Here is a 21,906-nt window from a genome sequence, read left to right as displayed (position 1 = left end):
TGCAGTTTAATGCAGTCCCACCTATCCAGACTTTCTCTGATGTGTTGTGTTTCTTGGCCCATATTAAGAAAGTTTTGCCCTGTGCCAAGGAGGCCTAGTGTATCTCCTATTCCTTCTTGTAAATTTTTCAGTATATCTGCTTTTACCTCCAGTTCTTTGATCCATTTGGAGTTAATCCTGGTGCAGGGTGACAAAGAAGGATCCAACTTTAGTTTTCTGCAGGTGCTTAACCAGTTCTGCCAGCACCACTTGTTGAAGAGGCTATCTTTCTTCTATCATTTTTTTGCTCCCTTATCAACACTTAGGTAGAAATAGGTCTGTGGGTTAATATCTGGGTCTTTAGTTCTATTTCATTGCTCTTCAGGCCTGTTCTTGAGCCAGTACCAAGGGGTTTGGTCACTATAGCTCTGTAATAGAGTCTAAAGTTTGGTATTGAACTTCCTACTGTGCTCTTCTTTTTGCTAAGACTTACTTTTTCTATATGGGGTCTTTTATTATTCCATATGAAATTATGGATGGCCTCTTCTATTTCTTTAAAGAATGACATTGGGGGCTGGGAATTTGGCCTACCTGGTAGATGGCTTGCCTCACATCCACAAAAACCCGGGCTCGATTCCTTGGTATCACATACGTAGCAAAAAATCCAGAAATGGTGCTGTGGCTCAAGTGGTAGAGCTCTAGCCCTGAGAAAGCCCAAGGACAGTGCTCAAGTCCTGAGCACAAGGCCCAGGACTGGGAAAAAAAAGAATTTCATCGGGATATTTATAGGTATTGTGTTTAATTTGTAGATAACCCTTGGTAACATTGCTGTTCTCACGATGTCAATTCTTCCAATACAGGGGTATGGGAGGTTTTCCTGTTTCCTCAGTTCTGCTTTCATTTCCTCTTTTAGGGTTTTAAAGTTTTCATCAAAAAGGTCCTTTACATTCTTAGTTAAGTTGATACCTAGGTACTTTATTTTTTTGAGGCTATTGCAAAAGAAGTTGCTTTACTGAATATTGTCTCATTCCTCACATTAATGGCAATGAGGAAGGCAGTTGATTTCTGAGGGTTGATTTTATACCTTGCTACCTTGCCAAAGTAGCACTCCCAAGTGGAGTCTATAGAGAGTGGAGTCTATAGGGTTCTTTAAATACAGATTCATGTCATCTGCAAAGAGGGAAAATTTCACCTCCTCTTTCCCAATTTGGATCCCCTTTATGCTTGCTTCTTGCCTTATTGCTCTGGCTAGGAATTCTAATACTATGTTAAAATGAGAGGCGAGAGTGGGCATCCTTGTCTCATTCCTGATTTTAGACAGAATGGCTTTAGCTTTTCAGCATTAAGTATAAATCTAGGTGTGGGTTTATCATACACAACATTTAGTATACTGAGGATGGATTCATGGATTCCTAGTTTCTCCAGAGCTTTTAGTATAAAGGGGTGTTGGATCTTGTCAAATGCCTTTTCTGCATCTATTGAAGTAAACATATGATTCTTGTCCTTGCTCCTGTTGATGTGTTTAATTATATTAATTGATTTGCATATGTTGAACCAGTTTTGCATTCCTGTGATGAATGCTATTTGATCATAGTGTACAATTTTTTTGAGGAGTTGCTGGAGATAGTTGGCCAGTATTTTTTGAGAAGTTTTGCATCAATATTCATCAAAGAAATGGATCCATAATTCTCTTTCTTTAATGATTCTCTGTCTGGTTTTGGGATAAGTATTACAGTGGCTTCGTAGAATGAGTTTGGCAAAGAGCCTTCCTTTTCAATTTTGTTGAAGAGCTTGAGGAGTATTGGTGTGAGTTCTGCTTTGAAGACCTTATAGAATTCAGCTGTGAATCCATCTGGCCCTGGAATTTTCTTGGGTGGAAGGTTTCTTATTGCCGTTTCTATTTCAGTGCTTGAAATAGGTCTGTTTAGTTGGATTAGATCTTCGTGGTTCAGTATGGGTATGCTAATATTGGCTAGAAATTTATATATTTCTTCTAGGCTCTCAAATTTCTTGGCACCAAGTTTTGAAAAGTATTCCCTCATTATGCTCTGGATCTGTAATTTCTCTCATGATATTACCATTCTCATCTGTGATTTTGTTCATTTGAGTGTGCTCCCTCCCCTTTTTTTTGGTAAGATTTGCTAAGAGTTTGTCAATTTTGTTAATTTTGTCAAAGAACCATCTCCTTGTTTTGTTGATTCTTTCTATAGTTCTTTTGGACTCCAATTCATTTAATTCTGCTTTGATTTCAATAATTTGCTTCCTTCTACTGGGATTAGGGTTGGTTTGTTGCTCTTTTTCCAAGAGCTTATGGTGGGACATTAAATAGTTAGTTGCGATTTTTCCCATTTTGTTAATGTAAGCACTCAGAAATATAAATTTTCCTCTGAGAACTCCTTTGCTGTGTCCCAAAGGAGCTGGTATTTTGTGTGCTCCTTTTTGTTAAATTTCATAAACTGTTGAATTTTTGTTATGATCTCCCCGATGACTCATTGGTGATTCAACAATGTGTTCTCCAATCTCTATGAGTTACAGAGTTTTTGTTGCTGGAGATTGGTGTTCAGTTCCAGTTTGATGCCCTTGTGGTCTGAGAGAATGCATGGAATAATTTCAGTGTTTTTGAATCTGCACAGGTTTGCTTTATTCCCTAAAATGTGGTCTATCTTGGAAAATGTTCCATGTGATGCTGAAAAAAACCTACATTTTGATGTTGCTGGGTGAAATAATCTGCAGATATCTGTTAGATCTAGTTGGTCTATACAGTTGTTTAATTCTAAGGTTTATCTGTTGAGTTTTTGCCTGGTTGATCTGTCCATAGGTGACAGTGGTGTGTTAAAGTCACCAACCATCACTGTGTTTGGATCTTTGTGTGGTTTTAGTGAAAGTAAAGTTTGCTTGATGAAGTTCAGTGCTCCGGGATTAGGTGTGTAGATCTTTAATATGGTTATGTCCTCCTGCAGGAGAGATCCCTATAGTAGTATGTAATAACTTTCTTTGTCTTTTCTCACTAATTTTCGTTTGAATTCTATTTTAATCTGTTTTGAGGATGGCAACTCCAGCCTGTTTATGGGAGCTGTTAGCTTGGTAAAGTTTATTCCAACCTCTCACTTTCCAAAAAATGTTTTTCTTGCTATGGAAGGTTTTTATTGTTCCCTCAACTATGAATGAGAGCTTAGCTGGGTACAGTATTCTTGGTTAATAGTTACTTTCCTTAAGGGCATGACATATATCCTTCCAATCGCTTCTTGCTTGCATGATCTCTGCTGAGAAATCTGGGGTTATTCTGATTGGTTTGCCTTTATATGTGATTGTACTCTTCTCCCTGGCTGCTTTTAGGATCCTTTCTTTGGTCTCTATTGATCCACTTCTGCTTATAATATGATGGTAGGAGGTCCTTTTCTGGTCAGGTCTGTTTGGGGTTCTAAAAGCTTCTTGTATCTGAATGGGCCTGCCCTTCTGGATATTTGGGAAGTTCTCTGAAATGATTCCCTGAAGTATATTTCCAATACCATTGATCTCTTTCTCCAGGCCCTCCTCTATTTCAATCAGCCTTAAATTAGGCTTCCTAATTGTATCTTGGACCTCCTGAAGCCTTCTCTCATATATCCTGATTTGGTTTAACTCATTTCCTGTTTTTTATCTATAACAACTTATTTTCAACCCCGGAATTCTCTCTTCTGCATTGTCTAACCTGCTATATCAATATTTTCTACTTTATTCTTCATCTCCCTTGCTTCTAATTGCTCATTTTTGATGCCTTGCATCTCTTGTTTTAGATCATGTATGGACTTCTTTAACATCTTGATTTCCATTTGATTGGTTAGCTTAGCAGCTTTATTCTCATTGGACATTTGTTGGAGTTTGGTCATCTTTTAGTTTTTGGATTCTATAAATTAGTCCATTTTTCTTTGTAATTCCTTTATTATGGCCTCCTTTATGGCTTCCTCTCGTTCATGTATCATCTTGTTTATGATTTCATCTCTTTTAGATATGGCTTCCTCACATATGTTTTCAAACTTTTCATTAATCATGTTTATCAATTGCATTTGTATAGTATTTAGTGGATTCACCTCTAGTTTTGTCATTGACTTCTCCATTGCCTGTTTATGTTGGATGGGAGATTCTCTTTCTTGATTTGCCATTTTTCTTGAGTTTCTTGTTCTGCTCATTTGAAAATGGGAGCAAGATTAATTCTGCACAGTATTACAATTTTAAGATATAACCAACCTAGAGCTTTTTAGCTACCCAGACAATAGATGTTCACAATTTTATATTGGTATTATCACTCTCTCTTTTTGTGCACTTACAGACAAATCTAATACCACCATTGGTCACTGTATTATGACCAAAAAATAAACCCCTCAATAAAATCTCTACTGTATTTAAGTCCCTCTGGAACTACAGTATAATTGAACACCTAGATATAGAGTATTGCTCAATAACCATCCATTGTAGATCCATGCATTATAAAAGTTGAAGAATGAATAGAGGACCAGAGATAGAAAAATAGTATGAAAGAAAGGAGGGGAGGTAAGAAAAGAGTCATGTAGGATTGTAAGGTTCATATAGTAATGAAGAAAAGGCATAGTGTAAGCATAACTGACCTAAGGTGATAGAAAGGTAAAATAGTCGAGTACAAAATTTAGAAAGAATAAGATAAAACTTATGAACATAAGAATATATAGAGAATAGAGGAAGGTATATATAGGAGAGTTCAATGATAAAAATTTTAAAAAGTAAAAATGAACAAAAAAAAAGAAAAACAAGAAAAAGTGGGTGGAGATCCTACACAATTGTGAGTTCTTACACAAGAAATACTAGGGTCAAGAAACAACAGGTTAAAAAGCAGGTGACTGTATCAATATAAATATCATTTGTATCAGTCTGTACCCAGTGCTGTCACTATGTTTCTAGGAACGACCACAATGACAAAGGGAAATTGGAGGGAAAAAAAGAAAAAAAAAGGAAAGACTTATAACATTAAAAAAAATAGTGGGGTTAAAATGGCAAAAAAAAATAAGAACACAAAAAGTTTAGGAAAAAGTTTAGGGAAAAAAGGGGAAAAAAGAAAGAAAGAAAAGGGTATTCCTAAGTTTGTTTTCTTTTTTTGGTGGGGGAAGACGGGATGGGAAATTTGTGTCTCCACTAAATTTGGGATCCAAACCCTTCAAAAAGTCTTTTTCTGTTGTGATTTGGCTTTGTGGTTTTTCTGATCAGTTTGCTTGATTGGGCAGAAAAAAAGCATTTAAAAAAACCTTGTAGAGTCATGAGTGGCTTTGTTTACCAGGAGTGCAGCCCCACCCAGGCAGAGGAACTTCTGCTAGTGTCAGGGGTAGAAGTCCAGCTAAGCTGCCTCTGGAAAATCCTTTGCCCTTTTGAAGGATGGCGCTGCCAATACCACTTCTCAGGCTCCAGTTGGTTTGTCAAGGTCTTTGCCAGCAGTTAAGATGGCACTGCTGTTGGCTGATGGGGGAGGGGATTCCTTTCAAATGCCATTCCATGAGCAGAAGTGGAAACTTCTCCACTGAGTTACTCACAAATTGCTGGGTTTTCTGCTTCCATGAAGCTGGCAGGTCTGCTCCACGGCCGGGTGTCGGCTCTGGGCTCCTGCAGGCTGTCTGGCTCTGTCTTGAGCCACAGGTCTGCGCTGCTGAGAAGCGCTGTCTGCTCAGGTGCAGGAGGGCGGCTTTGTCTCCGTCGTGGCTCCCAGTGGCTGGCACTGCTCCACACTGTCTTCTTGTGCCAGTTTTCTGCCTTTCTCTTCTCTGACTGAGATGTCTGTGATGCTAAAGCTTACTGAGGATGGATCTTTGTGTATGAACATTCCCCTATGATGCTAGAACTGGTATCTTGGTGAGACCTCAGAAAGACTCACACTGAACTGCTGCCATCTTCCGCCAATCTCCTAAAGGAGTTTTTTTTTTCTAAAATTCACAATTTTCTTTAGTAGTTTATGCTTATCTCTCTTCTATAAGGCATTGTTTATACCTTTCCATCACTATTATTTAGTTCGTGCCATCAGGTGTCTTACTCTGACCCTCATATTACCATTTACCTCCAACTCTGCTATATATTACCATAAGAACTCATTTCTCCTTTCGTTTTCCTAACAAGATTATTTTGATACTACCTATTGTACAAAGTCTAAAAGACAGAAAATCCCATACTAAAACTTACAATCATGAGGCAAATGGCACTTATTTATAATATTTTTCTAGTTTAAGGTAAGAATGCATCTTTCCATAAAACAGATGCTTATCTTTGAGACAAGGAGGTACCCTGCTATACACATTTTGGGACATCCTGTTAGGTAGTTGTTAATCTCTCAAGACGAACTGCATCCTGTTATCTCTCTTTGAAAAAAAAGATAGCATTTCTATGTTTCTAAATACCATATTTCTGAGTTGCCTTCAACAGTCCTGTTTCTTTAAGTTATTCTGCTTCAAAACCATGAAGGAAAACATCAAAAATCAACTTCCCGTAGAATCCCTAGAGTATCCTTTAGTTTCTTAACACACCTTAAAAAAATCCAACTAACAAGCATTGCAATGGATTTTGGTTGAGCACTCTTCCAAAATTAATGTCATTAAGGTAGTACTTGAGAGCTAGATAAGAGAATGTAAGAATTGGAACTTTATAAGGACTTACCTTCATCTGTCAGATAACCCTAAATTACAAAGAGTGAAATTAACTATAGTTCTAAGTCTTTGGTTCTTCAATTTTGCTCTTTCAATGTTAGGAGAGATCTCCTAACCAATGAGTGCTGTCACAACAGTGACAATTGAGTTTTCCCTGATACATTTTTTTCTGGGAAATGGAAATTGTGTGCTTCTCGAACATGTTACAACACATCAGAAGACATTTTGATGCCTTAAGTTGCTGAAAGAAATTATTTTCAGCTTCCCCCAAATATAAAATAATAGTACAAGATATTATAACTCTAAAGTAAGGTATACATGTGCCATTAAATTATGAAAATGGCTCTCTCTACAGTGCTATATTTATTAAAATGCTGAAACAGCAGAAGGTGTACCTCTTAACATTTTCTTTTTTTCCTTTAATTTTGCTGTAAATGCAGTATACAGAGAGGTTACAGTTGCATGAGTAAGTCAATGTATACATTTCATGTAGAACAGTGTTACCCACTTTTTTCCCTTTCCCCCAACTCCCCTACCTCCAAACTTGCAAAGTTCTTTTCAAACATATTGTCTTCTGATTATCACAGTTACACTGGTTCACCTTGTGTCCTTTTGTCTCACCATTTTGTTAATCCCCTTACCTTCCCCTTCTCCAAACCAGCTAAACAGATATATAAGATATGGAGTGGAATAACAAAATAAAAAACAATGACATCAGGAATAGAAAAAAGGACAGAAAGAAAAAAGAAATAACTACACAAAGTACCCTAAAAAAACAAAAACACAAACCTCTTTTTTCCATGTCTTGGAGTTGATTTGATTAGCATCATTGTAAATATACATAACTATTGAGCTATAGTGATTCTCTGCTAGAGCTATTCTACTGTTTTCTTGGATTGAAAATGAGCCATTTATTTCTTTTGACATGCTTCCTATGATGACCTACATCTATCACACACCCAAGCATCCAGACAAAAACAACAACCACAACAACACTATCTTTATTTTTTCTACACTATTGTAGTATAGTGTCCAGCTTTTAATAGGTACTCATTGTACATCTTTCCCATGATTGAATGACATTGTAGCACAAGGACATTGTAACAGGAGATAGAGCAAATTAGTTTCTTATTTCTCTTTCCTCTTCAGATACAGTGCCACTTCTGGTTCTCTGGTGGCTAATTGGAGATAAGAGTCTCAGGGACTTTAGTAACTTTAGTGCCCAGGCTAGCTTTGAATGGTGATCCTCATCTCTCAGCTTCCTGAGCAGCTAGGATTAAAAGTATGAACCACTACACCCAGAGTACATATTGAATTTTAAGCCAATCATTTATGAAAAGGTATGGCAGGGAATCTGTATATAATCAAATGTCACTAATGATTTTCTAATCACTATGCTTTCCTATTTAAAGGGGACAAGAATGTTTGGCAAAGCACTGTATTCGAGTTCAAAAGACACCCTTAGACACTGAATGTGATTTTTATTAGTTTCACCCTTAGGCAAAACACATAAATTTCTAACATTGTTTTCCTAACATTGAAATTGGATTAATGACAATACCTGACCCAACTCAGCAAGGCTATATTGAATATACAGAAATCTTGCATTGGATTATGCAGAAGGATTCTAGTTGAAGTACATAATTCAATTAATTTCTTATTTAGTAAGTCCATCTTGCACATCACATGCTTGAATATAAAAATTATTTTTTGCCAGTCCTGGAGCTTGAATTCAGGGCCTGAGCACTGTCCTTGGACTTTTTCCTCAAGGCTAGTGCTCCACAACTCGAGCAACAGTACCACTTCCAACTTTTCTATGTATGTGATACTGAGGATTTTAACCCGGGTCTTCATGCATGCTAGGCAAACACTATACCACTAGGCTAAATCCTGGCTACCTAATGGTAGCATGTTCCTCTAACATTCAGGAAGCTCTGGGTTTGATTCCCCAGAACAACATACAGAGCAAAAGCCAGACGTGGTGCTGTGGCTCAAGTACAGAGTGCAAGGACAGTGCCCAAGATGTAAGTTCAAGCTCCAAAACTGGCAAAATTGTATGTAAAGAAAAATAAAATAAAATTTCAAGTATAAAATCCTAAAACACAGTTGCATTTAAGAATGTGTTAGACATTAAAAATACATATTCTTAATTAATTTTTAAAAAATATCACCTAAAATGTATTTGATAAAATCTCCCATTAGAAAATCTTACAAAGTTTCCATCTTTTTCCTTTACTGTGTTTCTAAAGCCAGCTTTTACTTGTGCAGTGGTAAAATTTTCTGTCTTTCTGTTTATTTTTTATTTTAATAATTGTATTTTGTTGTTTCGGTATAGTATGGAAAGGCAACAGTTACATTCATCAGATAGTAGGTACATTACTTCTTGGACATTGATACCTCTTCCCATGTTTTTCTCCTCCCCCCACTCCCTCCCAGTCATCTTGTTTTTCACCTTCTCTTCCCTTTTTCAAATAAACAAATAACCTTATGAGCAATATACCAAGTATCAAATAAGATACAGTAAGAACATAAGATAAACAGTAAGGAGAAAAGAGAGGGGGAGGGAGGAGAGTAAATAACTTCACATAGTAGGTTAAGAACAACAATCACAAAGATAACAGCCTAATAAATATCTTACTTTTGAAATATTAACCTTGAAGTAAGCAAGATTAATGTTAGCCAGAATGCCACATGTCCAATTTTTAACTGAGAAAAACAGTTGCTTCCACACAGAAATTCTTTGCTGCAAGCAAAGGCTAGTATTTCTATCTGGATGTTCTATTAATGTTTCAACATTCTGTAAAATTTTAATACACAATGTGCTATCACAAATTGACTTCTGATACTGTTTTTACATTGGATAGTCCTGACAGACTACAATCATTTTGTTTGAGAAGCACTGAGAGCAGTGCAGTGAAGGTTTTGTGTTTTTCTTTTTGTTCTTCTTGATGTTCTGTAGCATTTGGTAGACATGAGCAACTGTAATTCTGAATGAAAGACATCTGAGCTACTTTGAATAAACCATTGAAATGCTTACAATATACAGATGTAGTGGCATTTCACTGTTTACTCTTATAGTTAAATAACTGGTAAAAGTAAAATAAAATAGAGAGATATGTGATTAGCTCACAACATCTGTCTAGATCTAAACAATAGTTTCAACAGTACTTGAAAAACAATGTAAGAAATGCCTACCTTCAAATTAGGTTTTCATGAGTAAGTTCAACTTAGCATTTTAAAGTGCACATTCTGTCCCTGATACTCTAATAAAAAGTTGCGGTCCCTGCATTTTTGTAGATTAAGTATCATACGAGAAGGTCATTCCAGGCAGAAAAGACAGATTAGTGTTTATACAAATTACATATTATTTAAAATCTTAATTAACATCTGTAAACTCATGAAAGTATATTTGAACTTATTTGGGGATATACAATAAAGGGATAGACATCTGTGAAATATATATATATATATATATATATATATATATATATATATATCCCTGTGTAGTATTTGGATGATTACGCTGAAATGTCTATTGAATAGTGTTTTATATTTTGGATCTGGAGCATGGCCATTAATCTCTATGACTACAAGAAGGCATAGCAGAAATGAAGCTATTTTAAGCATGAGAGATCATGACAGAATTTTCATAGTATTTCCAAAAAAAATAATTGATATAGGAAAAAAAGACCTTAAATGTTGTTAGTTCTTTTTATGGTTACTTTCATCTAAAGCAATTAACATACTTTTTCATATTAAATTTGTAAGATATAATTATCCCCTGTCCTTGGCCTGTTCAGTTTCTACAATACATATTTTAGAATGCATATAAATACGATTGCCCTTTTGATAAAAATAGAACCTACAATGAAATTCTATGACAGCAAGAGAATTGTTGTCACTTTACATTAAAAAGAAGAAAAACTGTACAGCAGAAATCTACAACTTGTGATAGAGAGCAGATCATAAATTGCTACTTGAAACTTTATCTCGCCTTGATGGAAAATAGGTCCCTTGTTCGGCTCCCTAGATAAATTGCAGTCTCTAGTTTTTCATGTTACCCTGTTGAAGACATGTATTTAACAATACTTGGATAAGCAAATACTCTTACGTTCAAATTACCCATCCATATATCTCCTATATATCTCCTTAATATTGGGTTTACATCTGAAAAAGAGATTTGTGCTTTGAAATACTTTTATATCAAAATGAAGGCCTTCATTGTTACGTCTGTGCTATCAATGAATCCTTGTTAGTTTAATATCTGCATATTTTCTTCCAGTTATGTAAGTTATTTTATTCTATTTTTTTCTCTGTTCAAAGTGTATTAACCGTGGTCTTACTTAATCAATTTAGTAGTATGAACCACAGTTAAAATGATAATTATTAAGGACATAAATTATATATACTCAATTCCAACAGCCTTTTAGAAGTTAATATTTCATTCTTTGTTTTATATATTAAAATCATCCTGTTGCAAGAAAAATGACTCAAAGCAAACGTTTACAGAATTAGGTTCTGGAAATATAGAGGTTAATTTATAGGAACACATCAAAATTAAGAAGGTGTTGACTGAAAAGTAGGTACTTCATCATTTTGACATCATAATTTCTTACAAGATAAGGAACTGTTCAGAGAGAGAGAAATGGAGATTCTATGTTGTGTAGGGATTTTTCTATCACCATAGCAACTACAGGGACTATTGTGTCATTTTTAGAGGGTCAGAAACTATAAAGATCACTTATTTCTAGACAAACTAAAGCTTAAAAAGCTGTAAAAATCTCCTTTTTGACTAAATTATGAAAAGTGCTACAATTTTTTATGCATAGACTAAATTTTTTCTACATGTAAATCCAGGAGGACAAGAGAATATGCAAGTATTTTAAAAAGAATTTTTCTGGCCTCCACCAAATTTTGACAGCATTCTCAGAGAATGCACCAAAGAACTATGATATAGATCTCTTGGTAGTATGACAACCCCTGCTCCAGATTTTGCTTTTGCATTTCTAATTTAACATAGAAAGTTTTCCTGTGTTGGCAACATGCTTTCCAATGTTGATAAAAAAAACCATTCATAACCCTAATTCAGAGCAATTCCAGTACTTTTGAGAAACTTGAGAGCTCTTTGGAGACTCAGATTAAAATTGAGAAACTTGCAAGCTCACATCCTCAGAGTCTATACATTCACATTGAAGCCCTAAGTTCATAATTTATCAAAGGTACAAATGGGTACATTTTACATTCTGGGACATAAAAATCTTTTCTTCTTTGTAGAATTTTTGCCTCCATAGTTACTTACAGGTAGGTATTTTAAGCATTTGAGCTCCCAATGTACAGATATACACAGTTGATTCTGCACCATGACTCAAAGAAATAAGATGATTTCTTGGTATCACATAGAAATTTCCTGAGAATAATGGACCAAACAATGAAGCAAAAATGGAATTTGTGATGTATAGAATGAGAATTTCAATTCGATTAAGTGCTGGTGAATTTAATTGCCTCATCACAAAAAAATCAACAGAAGTAGCAATGAAGTGATATTGGTATATATTCTTACTACCAGAGCTAATCTGGCTTGTAGGAAAGCCCTAACAACACCAAAGGCTCTAGGTTATTGAAAGAAGATAGTACACTAGGCACCAGTAGGTTATATTGTAATCCTCGTTACTAAGGAATCAAAATGTAATGATTATGGTTTGAAGCCAGCCTAGGCAGGAAAGTCCATGGGATTCTAATCTCCAATTAGCCAGCAAAAAGCCAGAAGTTGAACTGTGGCCCAAGTGGTAACATGATACCTGTAAACAGTAAAGCCCAGGGACTGTGCTCAAGCCCTGAGTTTACGCCTCATGATTGCCACAAAAAAATATGATGACAGTAAAAATTTATCAGATAAATATTCACTGTTAGAGTCATATTTGAGTCCAGTGGCTTTGAGAGTATTAATAGCAGACCTAAATCTGCTATACCTTGTTAAACTTTTTATGTCACTATTAGTAGTAACTTTTCCTTTAATAAATTAGTGCCTTATGTCAAAATATAGACAGTTATAATAAAGTATTAAGCTATTTTCTCCCTTTTGTGAAAGTGGATTCCATGAAAGTTTGCTCAGTCTCCATTTACATTTTCCACATTCAGAAATTTATCTTGATAAGATCACCAAATGCTGACTTGATCTATCACTCCAAGTCTTAGCTGCATTTTACTTGTTGGCAGCTCTTTTCCTCCTGTGTGACATTCTTTCCTTTCTTGATTTTGAACTTGGCTCTTCTGTTATTTTTTTTTGGTCTGATGAAAATTTATATTTGGGCATATTTATCTTCTTTGTTCTGGCTGTTCACAAATTGGTTTGTAGGAAACCTTTCTTCTCAGTATTTTACTCTGAAACCCTTCCTCCAGCAATTTGACAGTCTCAAATGCTGTTAAAATGCATACAAAAAAGGGACATACTGGGATGAAAATATAAGGAAAATATCAACTCAGGTTACAGAATGCAAATGGAGGAAATTTTAAGTTTAGAGACTGATCAGCACTACAAGTTTGAAAATGAACTGTTCTTTGGATAGACATATTAAAGTTATTGAACTTCAATAATCATTTGAAGACTCATTATTTTGTACAATATATTAATACAAACTTACAAAATAATTATAACACTGTTTCTTCTATGGCTGTTTCTTTGTACTTGCTTTCCAGGTAAAGTTGATTTATTTGTTACTAGTTTTAAAATTTCATTATTACAGAATATAAAGGACAGTCTGCAACAAATCTCAGGTCGGACTGATGCTATTTACAACAAGAAGATGGCAGCATTGCAGAGTGCAACACCCTCAGAAAGGGCAAAGCTACAGGAAGCTCTCTCCCAGCTGGATTTCCAATGGGAAAAAGTTAACAAAATGTACAAGGACCGACAAGGGTAGGTAACACTTTCATTTTATTAATGATTGTACCTGGTTTAAGGAAAGAGAATTTATTTCAGTATTCTACATTGAAAAAGATGACAGAGATAAATATCATCATGAGAAAAAGGTAAATGAAGGAAAGGAGACACATAAAAATGAAGAGTTCAGATTAATGAACTGTAATCTAGGAATTATTCCCTCTTGAAATTAACATTATGTTGGGCACTACATCATCCTCTAAATTATCAGGTAATGTTGAAAGTATTTTTGTCATTTAATTAAGTGGAATAAATAATTGTAAAATATAAATATACATCCTTTTACAAGTCTGTCTCCTGTGTATTTATGGTAAATTAATATCTAGATAATATATTTAAAATATAACTCATCATCCAAACATTGATTTTCCTTTATAGTTTCTATTTTGGAGATTGATACTAATCTCATCTCCTCTATAATTGTTTTTTTTTAACTGCAGAGAAATTGTCGATTTAAAATCACTTTTACTGCTTATTGTTAATTAAAATATTTGGCTTTTGATGTACTTGGGGGAAGAAACACATACATTTTACCTTTACAGTTCAAGAAGGCAAAATACGTTCTCTTAGAACTTTAGATTAAAAGTAATAATGTTCTCTAGATGCTTAAAACCACTATTTGAAAGACTTTTAATCTCAAGGTAATCTTTTTCATATTATCAGATAAAATAAAATAATTGTTTAATAATTATCAGAAATCTTTCTAGTATCTCTTGTATCTCTCCATTGTATCTTCACTTCTGTTTTAATTGTTCATTTTAATGCATTATGAATTGAAATTTGTACTTCTAGTTTTAATTTCAATTGTTAATGATGATTGCCCTAACTTTGTTTTCCACTATAATTCATCCATCGTTGCTTTCAAAAGCATAAAATCCTTGATACTATAACTTCATTTCCCTAAGAATAAACTTCAGAGCATTATAAGAACTTCACATGGCCTGTACCTGGTCACTTTCATGTTATATAACTTATTGCCTGTCATACAACCTTTTCACATTTTGCTCTAACAGAGACATTATATCCTTCAAAATCTAAGATGAGTGAATCATGATTCATGGAACTTCATTATTATTTCACCATTTAATGTAACATAATGTCAACAAGGTATTTTATGAGTGTTTGCAGGTGTGGTGGCTACCCTCAAAAGTATATTCTCTAATAGGACCTATAATATACCACACAGAAATCAACTTGTTTATTGTTTGCCTCTTGCCACAAGATCCTTATAAGCTAGCAAAAAGTATTTTGTGTGATGCATTCGAGTTTTACATACTACTGAGCACAAAATGGGCAGTCTGTGTCTGTGTGGACAGAAGCCCATGAAAGCCTCAGACTGTTCCTTTCAGATTGTTCCTAAGAGATTTATCTCTTCTTAGTTAAAAACTGGTGGACACAGGATGTCTGAAGTCAATCTTCATGTGAGGAAACTAAGAACAGGGTGTGGTAGTATATGCTTCTATTTACAACACTTTGTGAAGCTAAGCCACTAAGATCATGAATTGCAGATCACCTGGAGTTCAAAATAAGGAGATATTTTCCAAAGGAGGAGGAGGAGGAGGAGGAGGAGGAGGAGGAGGAGGAGGAGGAGGAGGAGGAGGAGGAGGAGGAGGAGGAGGAGGAGGAGGGAGAAAAAGAAGAAGAAGAAGAAGAAGAAGAAGAAGAAGAAGAAGAAGAAGAAGAAGAAGAGAGAAAGAGAGAGAGAGAAACAGACAGACAGACAGACAGACAGACAGACACAGAGACAGAGACACAGAGAGACAGAGAGAGATAAGAAGACAGAGAGAAAGACAGAGAGACAGAGAGAGATACAGAAGACAGAGAGAGACAGAGAGACAAGAGGGAGGAAGAAAGGAAAAAAGGAAAGAAGGGAAGGGGAAAGGGAGAAAGAGGAAGTGAGGAAGGAGGGTTGGAAGAAGAAAGACAAAAAGAAAAAAGAAGTAGGAAAGAAAGAAGGAAGGGAATTAGAAAGAAAGGAGGAGTGTGGAGGGGAATGAAGGGAAGAAGAAAGGAGGCAGAGAAAGAAGGAAAGGAAGAGAAGAGGAGAGGGCAGGAGAGGAGAAAAGAGAAGGACAGAAGAGGGGAGAGGAGAAAGACATACTTAATCATCCACTGATACCTTAGTATAATTTCAGTACCCTCTGCTTGTTACTTTAATGAATTTCCCTTTATCCCTTCATATGGAGTACTTATTCTACTGTCAGAATATTCTAGTGTGTTTTCTTCCAGTTAATATGTTCTCTAAGTATTCTACACTATCCACATACCACTCCCCAAGAACCTCTGAGTTTTCTCAGGTAGTCTATCAGTGATTGCTGGGCATTTTTAGGTACCCATATACCACTCTTGTACTAAAATATAGAAAATACTCTGGTTCTCAATGTTTTTCCTCTATCTTTCTAGTAAATTATCTTTGGCCAATGAACCAGATATCCTTTTCACAGCGTTATGCATAAGGTTTTCTTTTCAGATGAATTTCAACCATAGACTTTAAAAGCAACAGAGATACTGATCTTCCACAGAGCAACTGGATACATTTTCACCCCAAATCTGAGATCTTTCATTTCTGGCAAAGTACGGTGTTAGTAAATCCAGTAGATCCACTCTTTTTTGTCCAGCAGCCAGTAGACATTCCTAATTTTTGTCCCATATAACTTCTGCAGAAAGTAGTTGGGAATTTTCTGTTTTCTATTAATTTTATTCTAGTCTTACCTAAAACTGCTTTAAGTAATTACTTATACACAGAAATCCTAGAGTCCAACCTTATCTGAGATAATAATGTTGCTATAAATTATCTGGCTGTAAGTTTTTGTGCAAGATCTGTAACATTACATTCCACAAGATCCTCATCTAGAAAACAAGAATACCTGTATCACCGAATCATTATGGGAATGTGTTAATGGTATATATAGAATATGCCTGGATTTTAGAAAATTCCTGGATTGCTTATTCATGAGAATGGCTTAGTTAAAAGCTATATTAATGGTGAAAATGATTAGTCATATGGCTCTAACAGTTCTAACGTCTTTTAATTCATTCTTACCTTATGTCAAATTTTTATAATCACCATGGAAAGAATATTAGACCCATTTTTTTGTTTTGAATAGCTTTCCAGTCCTTTCGAGGAAATGGAAAACCATCCAGGAAAGTAACAAGATAGATACAAGATAGAACTAGGAAAAAATGAGATCCCCAAGGAATTAAATGGAGGCATCTTATTCACATATGGAAATAAATCAAAATCTGTGGGACATTCAAGGTTCCAACCTACAACTAACACAAAGTTAACACTTATTGCCTTTGGTAGAATCATATCATCAATTAGCAGGGTATTAAGTACCTCATGGAATCAGTGGTAAAGATTTAAAGTCAGAGTTAAGTATCCTGAATCAAATCCAGCACCAAGAAAAATAGTCAGTCTGAATTAATACCTGATGCCATGGCCATGATCCACTGCTCCAAAAGAGAAACATTGCTACTGAATCTAGCTTGCTAAGATCATCGTCAAGAAAAATATAAACCATTACTTCTATTTTGTGCCACTTACTCTATAATTAGAAGAATCCAATACTTTATTGTTCACTAATGGGCTAGTTTACAAGATTTTTTTGGTCTGAGGTGATGTGTTTTTTCCATATGTTAGTCATTTCTGCTGCTGTAAGGAAAATAAATAATACATAATAATAAATATAATAATCGATAATAATAAATACATAAATAATACATAAATGTGTAAATGTGGCTGACTCTAAGACAACTTCTTTAATAACGTAGTTTCCAAGGCAGATTTTGCTTGTGATCCATTAGATGGTACGTAAGCTTAGGTCATACAAATAGATAACTGCCAGATGACAGGGAAATAAATAACTAGAATATTTTCTCTGCTGAAATGGTTGCCAGGACCTTGTTTCCCACTGAGGTGGTAGATTCTTAAGTTTTCAGAGAGATTTAGAAGCTGTACATTCATAAATTGATGTATACCAATAGAATATTCATGTAAGCTACTCAGTTAAAATCTGCTAGAATTTTTAGTAAGCCAACTTGAGCTTAGAACAAAATACCTTTGAGAGCTTGTATGGTGGGTTTTTTTATCTGTAATTCTAGCTACTCAGGAAGCTGAGATATAAGGTCCAGGGTTCTATCCCAGACTGCAGAAGAAAATTCTAAGAGATTCTATCTCCAGTTAATCAGAAACATATTTTATTGGAAGCCTGGTTTCAGTTTTAAAGTACCAGCTGTATGCAAAAATCTGTGTAAGAACTCTGTGAGTTCAATCTCCAGTATCTGCAAAAGAAATCTCCCTTGACCTAGGTGAAGGAGTATATTAGTGTATATTACTGATAGATCATACTCATTACTTATACTAATTACACATAAATTGTCACAATATTGCTATGATACAAATCACCCCAGAACATTATAATTTAAAACAACAGATATACCTGGGGGTTTAGGTTATTTATAGTTCAGCTAATCCAAGTTGGGTTTGGCTAGGAGAGCTACATAAGATATGGGTTAACTCTTCTATACTTATAACGCATGTTTCTTTTCTGGTTGGTTTTAGTTTTGCTTTGATTTATGTTTGCTGGGGTTTTTTTTCTCTTGGAGATAAAATCTTGCTATTTAGCCTAAACTGGCCTCAAAGCCTTGAACTTGTGATCATATTACCTCTGTCCCCTAAGTGCTAGACTTATATATGTCCACTACAACACAGCTTTCTAAATTTCCTTTTGGATTAGAACATATGTGGATATGTATTTTTTCAGGCCCTAAAGTAGGTGACATGCTTTCCTAACCACCAGAGCATGAGTAAAGCCTAACCTCCAAAACTTAAAGACTATTTTGTCAAGTCATCCGACATTGCAACAATATTCATATGACCAATACTCACATCAACAGAATGGGGAATTAGTTTCTTCCTACAGTGGAATGGGAAGAGGACTAAATATTTACTAACTAATAATCCAAATTGAGAAAATTAACAGGTAATAGTAAGTGATTTTAAATGCTAGTAATAACATAGTAATTTGCCCTGCTTTAGTCATTTTGAAGGGGGAGAAGCAAACCCAATGATGTTAGCAATTTGCCCAAGAACATACAAATGGTATAGCTGCATATTTCTCTCACTTATTTAGCTCTAAATGTTACCACACTTTAGTCACAATAACGTCTAAGTTGAAGAAAATACTTAGATTCACAGCATTCCTAAGGCATAAGGGTTGAGACCATCAGTAATACCAGATTTATGACTGCTATAATTGCAAAAATCACCTTTATTAAAGGTCATAATATAAACCAGACATACAAGACGTATGAAGATTAGGAATGAATTAGAAATCAGAGTAATTTGTAATGTCTCACTCATTATTTTATGCATTGTTTTGCACCAAACATAGTTTTTGGGTTTTTTTGTTTTTTGGTCGTGGGGCTTGAACTCTGGCCCTAGGCTCTGTCCCTAAGCTCTTCACCTCAAGACTACCACACTACTCCTGGGCCTGAGAATTGGCCATGAGTTTTCAGCAATCCTTAGGTCTCAGCCTCTTGAGTCGCTAAGATTACTGGCATGAACCACTGCTCCCGGCTCCAGTATAGTTGTAATATGCATACATATGTAATATATACCCACAATACAAATCATCACAATACCAAATGTGACTTCTTTCCTTGGCTGCTTTGATTGCTCACAAATAGGCTATGTGATCAACAGTAAATATAAAAATTAGTGGCTATGTATAGGCATATTATAAATATCTAATGTGAAGTTAATGCTGCTGTTTATTTCATCTATTGTTTTGTAGATTTTTCTTGTAAGATATGACTATGGGAAATATTAAAATTAAAAAATAGCACAAAATCTGTCTAGTATTTAGAAAATCACAGCACAAATACTTAGGAAGGATCTACTAAGTGTCAGATAGTGTGTGCTATTATCTTTCCATTGTTATTGATATCAGTTTTATTATTCCTCAATGTTTAATATTTCTGTCATACTTGCAGGAAATTACTCCATGAAGCCTAAGAATGTAATACAGTGCCAAAGAGATAATAAAAATGAAAACATTTTCTAGCCTTCAAATTACTGTGCAGCCATAAGATGGCATTATTGTGTAGCAGCAAGGTTTTGGTCTGATATGAAGAAAATCTTCATATAACTCCTTGCAATTGCATTGAGTCAGATATAGTGGGAAGGCTTGCACATCCGTATTAAAAGTTAAATCTAAAATGATTCTGAGCTTTGTATATGATATATAAAGAGTTATAAGACCAAAATATTGATTCCTATAATATTAGATTTCTAAAGCAAAAAGATCTCCAAAAATTAATTAGGAAAACAATGTAGGAGCATGTGAAAATCAAATTCTGTTACCAATAATATTTGACAAAATAAATGAAACATTGGTATGTTAAAAAAAATCATGAGGGTGCCTGGAGTTTAGCCTAGAGGTAGAGTGCTTGCCTAGCATGCACAAAGACCCAGTTCAATTCCTTCGTACCACATATATAGAAAAAAGCCAGAAATGGTGCTGTGGCTCAAGTGGTAAAGATATACCCTCAAGAAAGCCCAAGGACAGCGCACAGGCCCTGAGTTCAAGGCCCAGGAGTGGCAAAAATAAAATGAGGGCTAGTTGTGGGCCGATGGCTTATACCTATAATCCTATCTACTCAGCAGGTAGAAATCTGAGGATGGTGCTTCCAAGCCAGCCTGAGCACAAAAGTTCAGGGACAGTGCTCAGGCCCAGAGTTCAAGCCCCACAACCAACCAAAAAAAAAAGATTTTGAGGGCTTAGGATGTGACTCAGTAGTGACTCCTGCATTGAACAAATTCGTAGGTTTAATCGCCAGCACTGTATAAAGGAAATATAAGTACAGCTTTGCATAAAAAGAATCAGACAAAAACAACACATATTGTATGAATATATTTTTAACACTCTAAACAGACAATATTGGTGACTGGAATTCAGGGGGTTAGTTTTGTGAGGAGTCAGAAATAGCAACAGAAGCAGGTTTCAAATGCCTCAATAAGATTTTCTCTCTTCTTTTACTCTTTTTTGCCTTCCCTTCCCTTTCCTTCTCTCCCCTCCCCTCACTCTTTTTCTTTCCTTCCCTGTCATCCCACTTTTCTTTTCTTCTACAGCTCTCCACTTCTAGCTATTTGCTTAGTTACAGTTACAAGTTTCACATTTGGACCTGAGTTTTCAGATCTCAGACTCTTTAGTAGCTTATAGGGATGAGCCAGCAAGAAGCACACTTTTTTTCACCTATATATGTAAACAAAGTATTCTCACTATAGATTTGGCAGGAAATGTTTATGTAATAACTCACTACCCATTTATCTAAACCCTGGATTTAAATATTTATTTTTTACCTACATTGTATTTCCCTGTTAAGCATCTTTTTTTTTTGTCAGTCCTGGGCTTGAGCTCAGTGCCTGAGCACTGTCCTTGGACTTTCTCAAGGATAGAGCTCTACCACTTGAGCCTCAGCACCATTCCAGCTTTTTCTTTTGTATGTATGTGGTACCGAGGAATCGAACCCACGTCTTTGTGCATGCTAGGCAAGCACTCTACCACTAGGCCAAACTCCTGGCCCCCTGTTAAGCATCTTATTCACTATCTACTCCTTTACATTTGTCTACATTGCCTGGCTTGATTTATTTTATTTATTCCTGGATGTTATAAAATGCCTTGATTTTGCTTGCTTATACAAAGCCCAGTAGAAAACACACAGATAACCCATACCATTTGATGATAATAATAGTGGAATGAGCTATGAATTGACAGTATCTACATACCACATATGCCAGAAATAAGCCATTGCAAATTTTGTTAAAGGAAAGCATCCTAATAACCCATCCCTCTCTCCTACTCTTTCACTATTTCTTTGTTATATGTCATATTTAAGTTACATTTTGCATATTTCAACTGAGGGCACCATTCCTCTCACTTTCTACTTTTATCATGCTGTTCTGTCTGAGCATTTGTGTTTTTACTCAAGCTTGGTATAAACTAACATAATCTTAACTGTTGTAGAGATCTCTCACAGGCTAGTCATTGATCTCTGGGCATCTTTGTGAGACTAAGTAGGAGCTAAATAGAGGAACTATTGTTTTCACATTGTATCTGAAAATGAATTCTGCAATTTGATTATTGATGCTAGTCTCATTGAATTTTTTTCCAATGGAGGGATACTTTTAAAATGCAATATTTTAACCCTAATATAGTTGTGTTAGATGGTTCCTATTTTCATATATTGAGTACCAAAAGAACTCACCAAAACAAAGAAATATCCATCAAGAAATATTTTTGTCTTGGAATGGATGAGGTGCTTCACACCTATAATCCTAGCTAC

General features: G+C 35.3%; 1 protein-coding gene across 3 annotated transcripts in view; it reads left to right on the top strand.

The window, feature by feature from the left end:
* The window catches only part of Dmd (dystrophin), a 1,999,854-nt gene that overhangs the window by 806,265 nt on the left and 1,171,683 nt on the right, over positions 1-21,906 (top strand). For all 3 annotated transcript variants that reach the window (XM_090326714.1, XM_090326711.1, XM_090326710.1), the window contains one exon: positions 13,361-13,533. In XM_090326714.1, coding sequence (XP_090182840.1) covers positions 13,361-13,533 — 173 coding nt within the window. The remainder of the gene's footprint in view (positions 1-13,360; positions 13,534-21,906) is intronic.

Source organism: Megascapheus bottae, chromosome X (genome assembly GCF_031878675.1).
Source record: "Megascapheus bottae isolate mThoBot1 chromosome X, mThoBot2.hap1, whole genome shotgun sequence".
Classification (NCBI taxonomy): domain Eukaryota; kingdom Metazoa; phylum Chordata; class Mammalia; order Rodentia; family Geomyidae; genus Megascapheus; species Megascapheus bottae.
The sequence above is the reverse complement of the archived record's forward strand: the minus strand, read 5'-3'. Positions and strand labels throughout refer to the sequence as shown.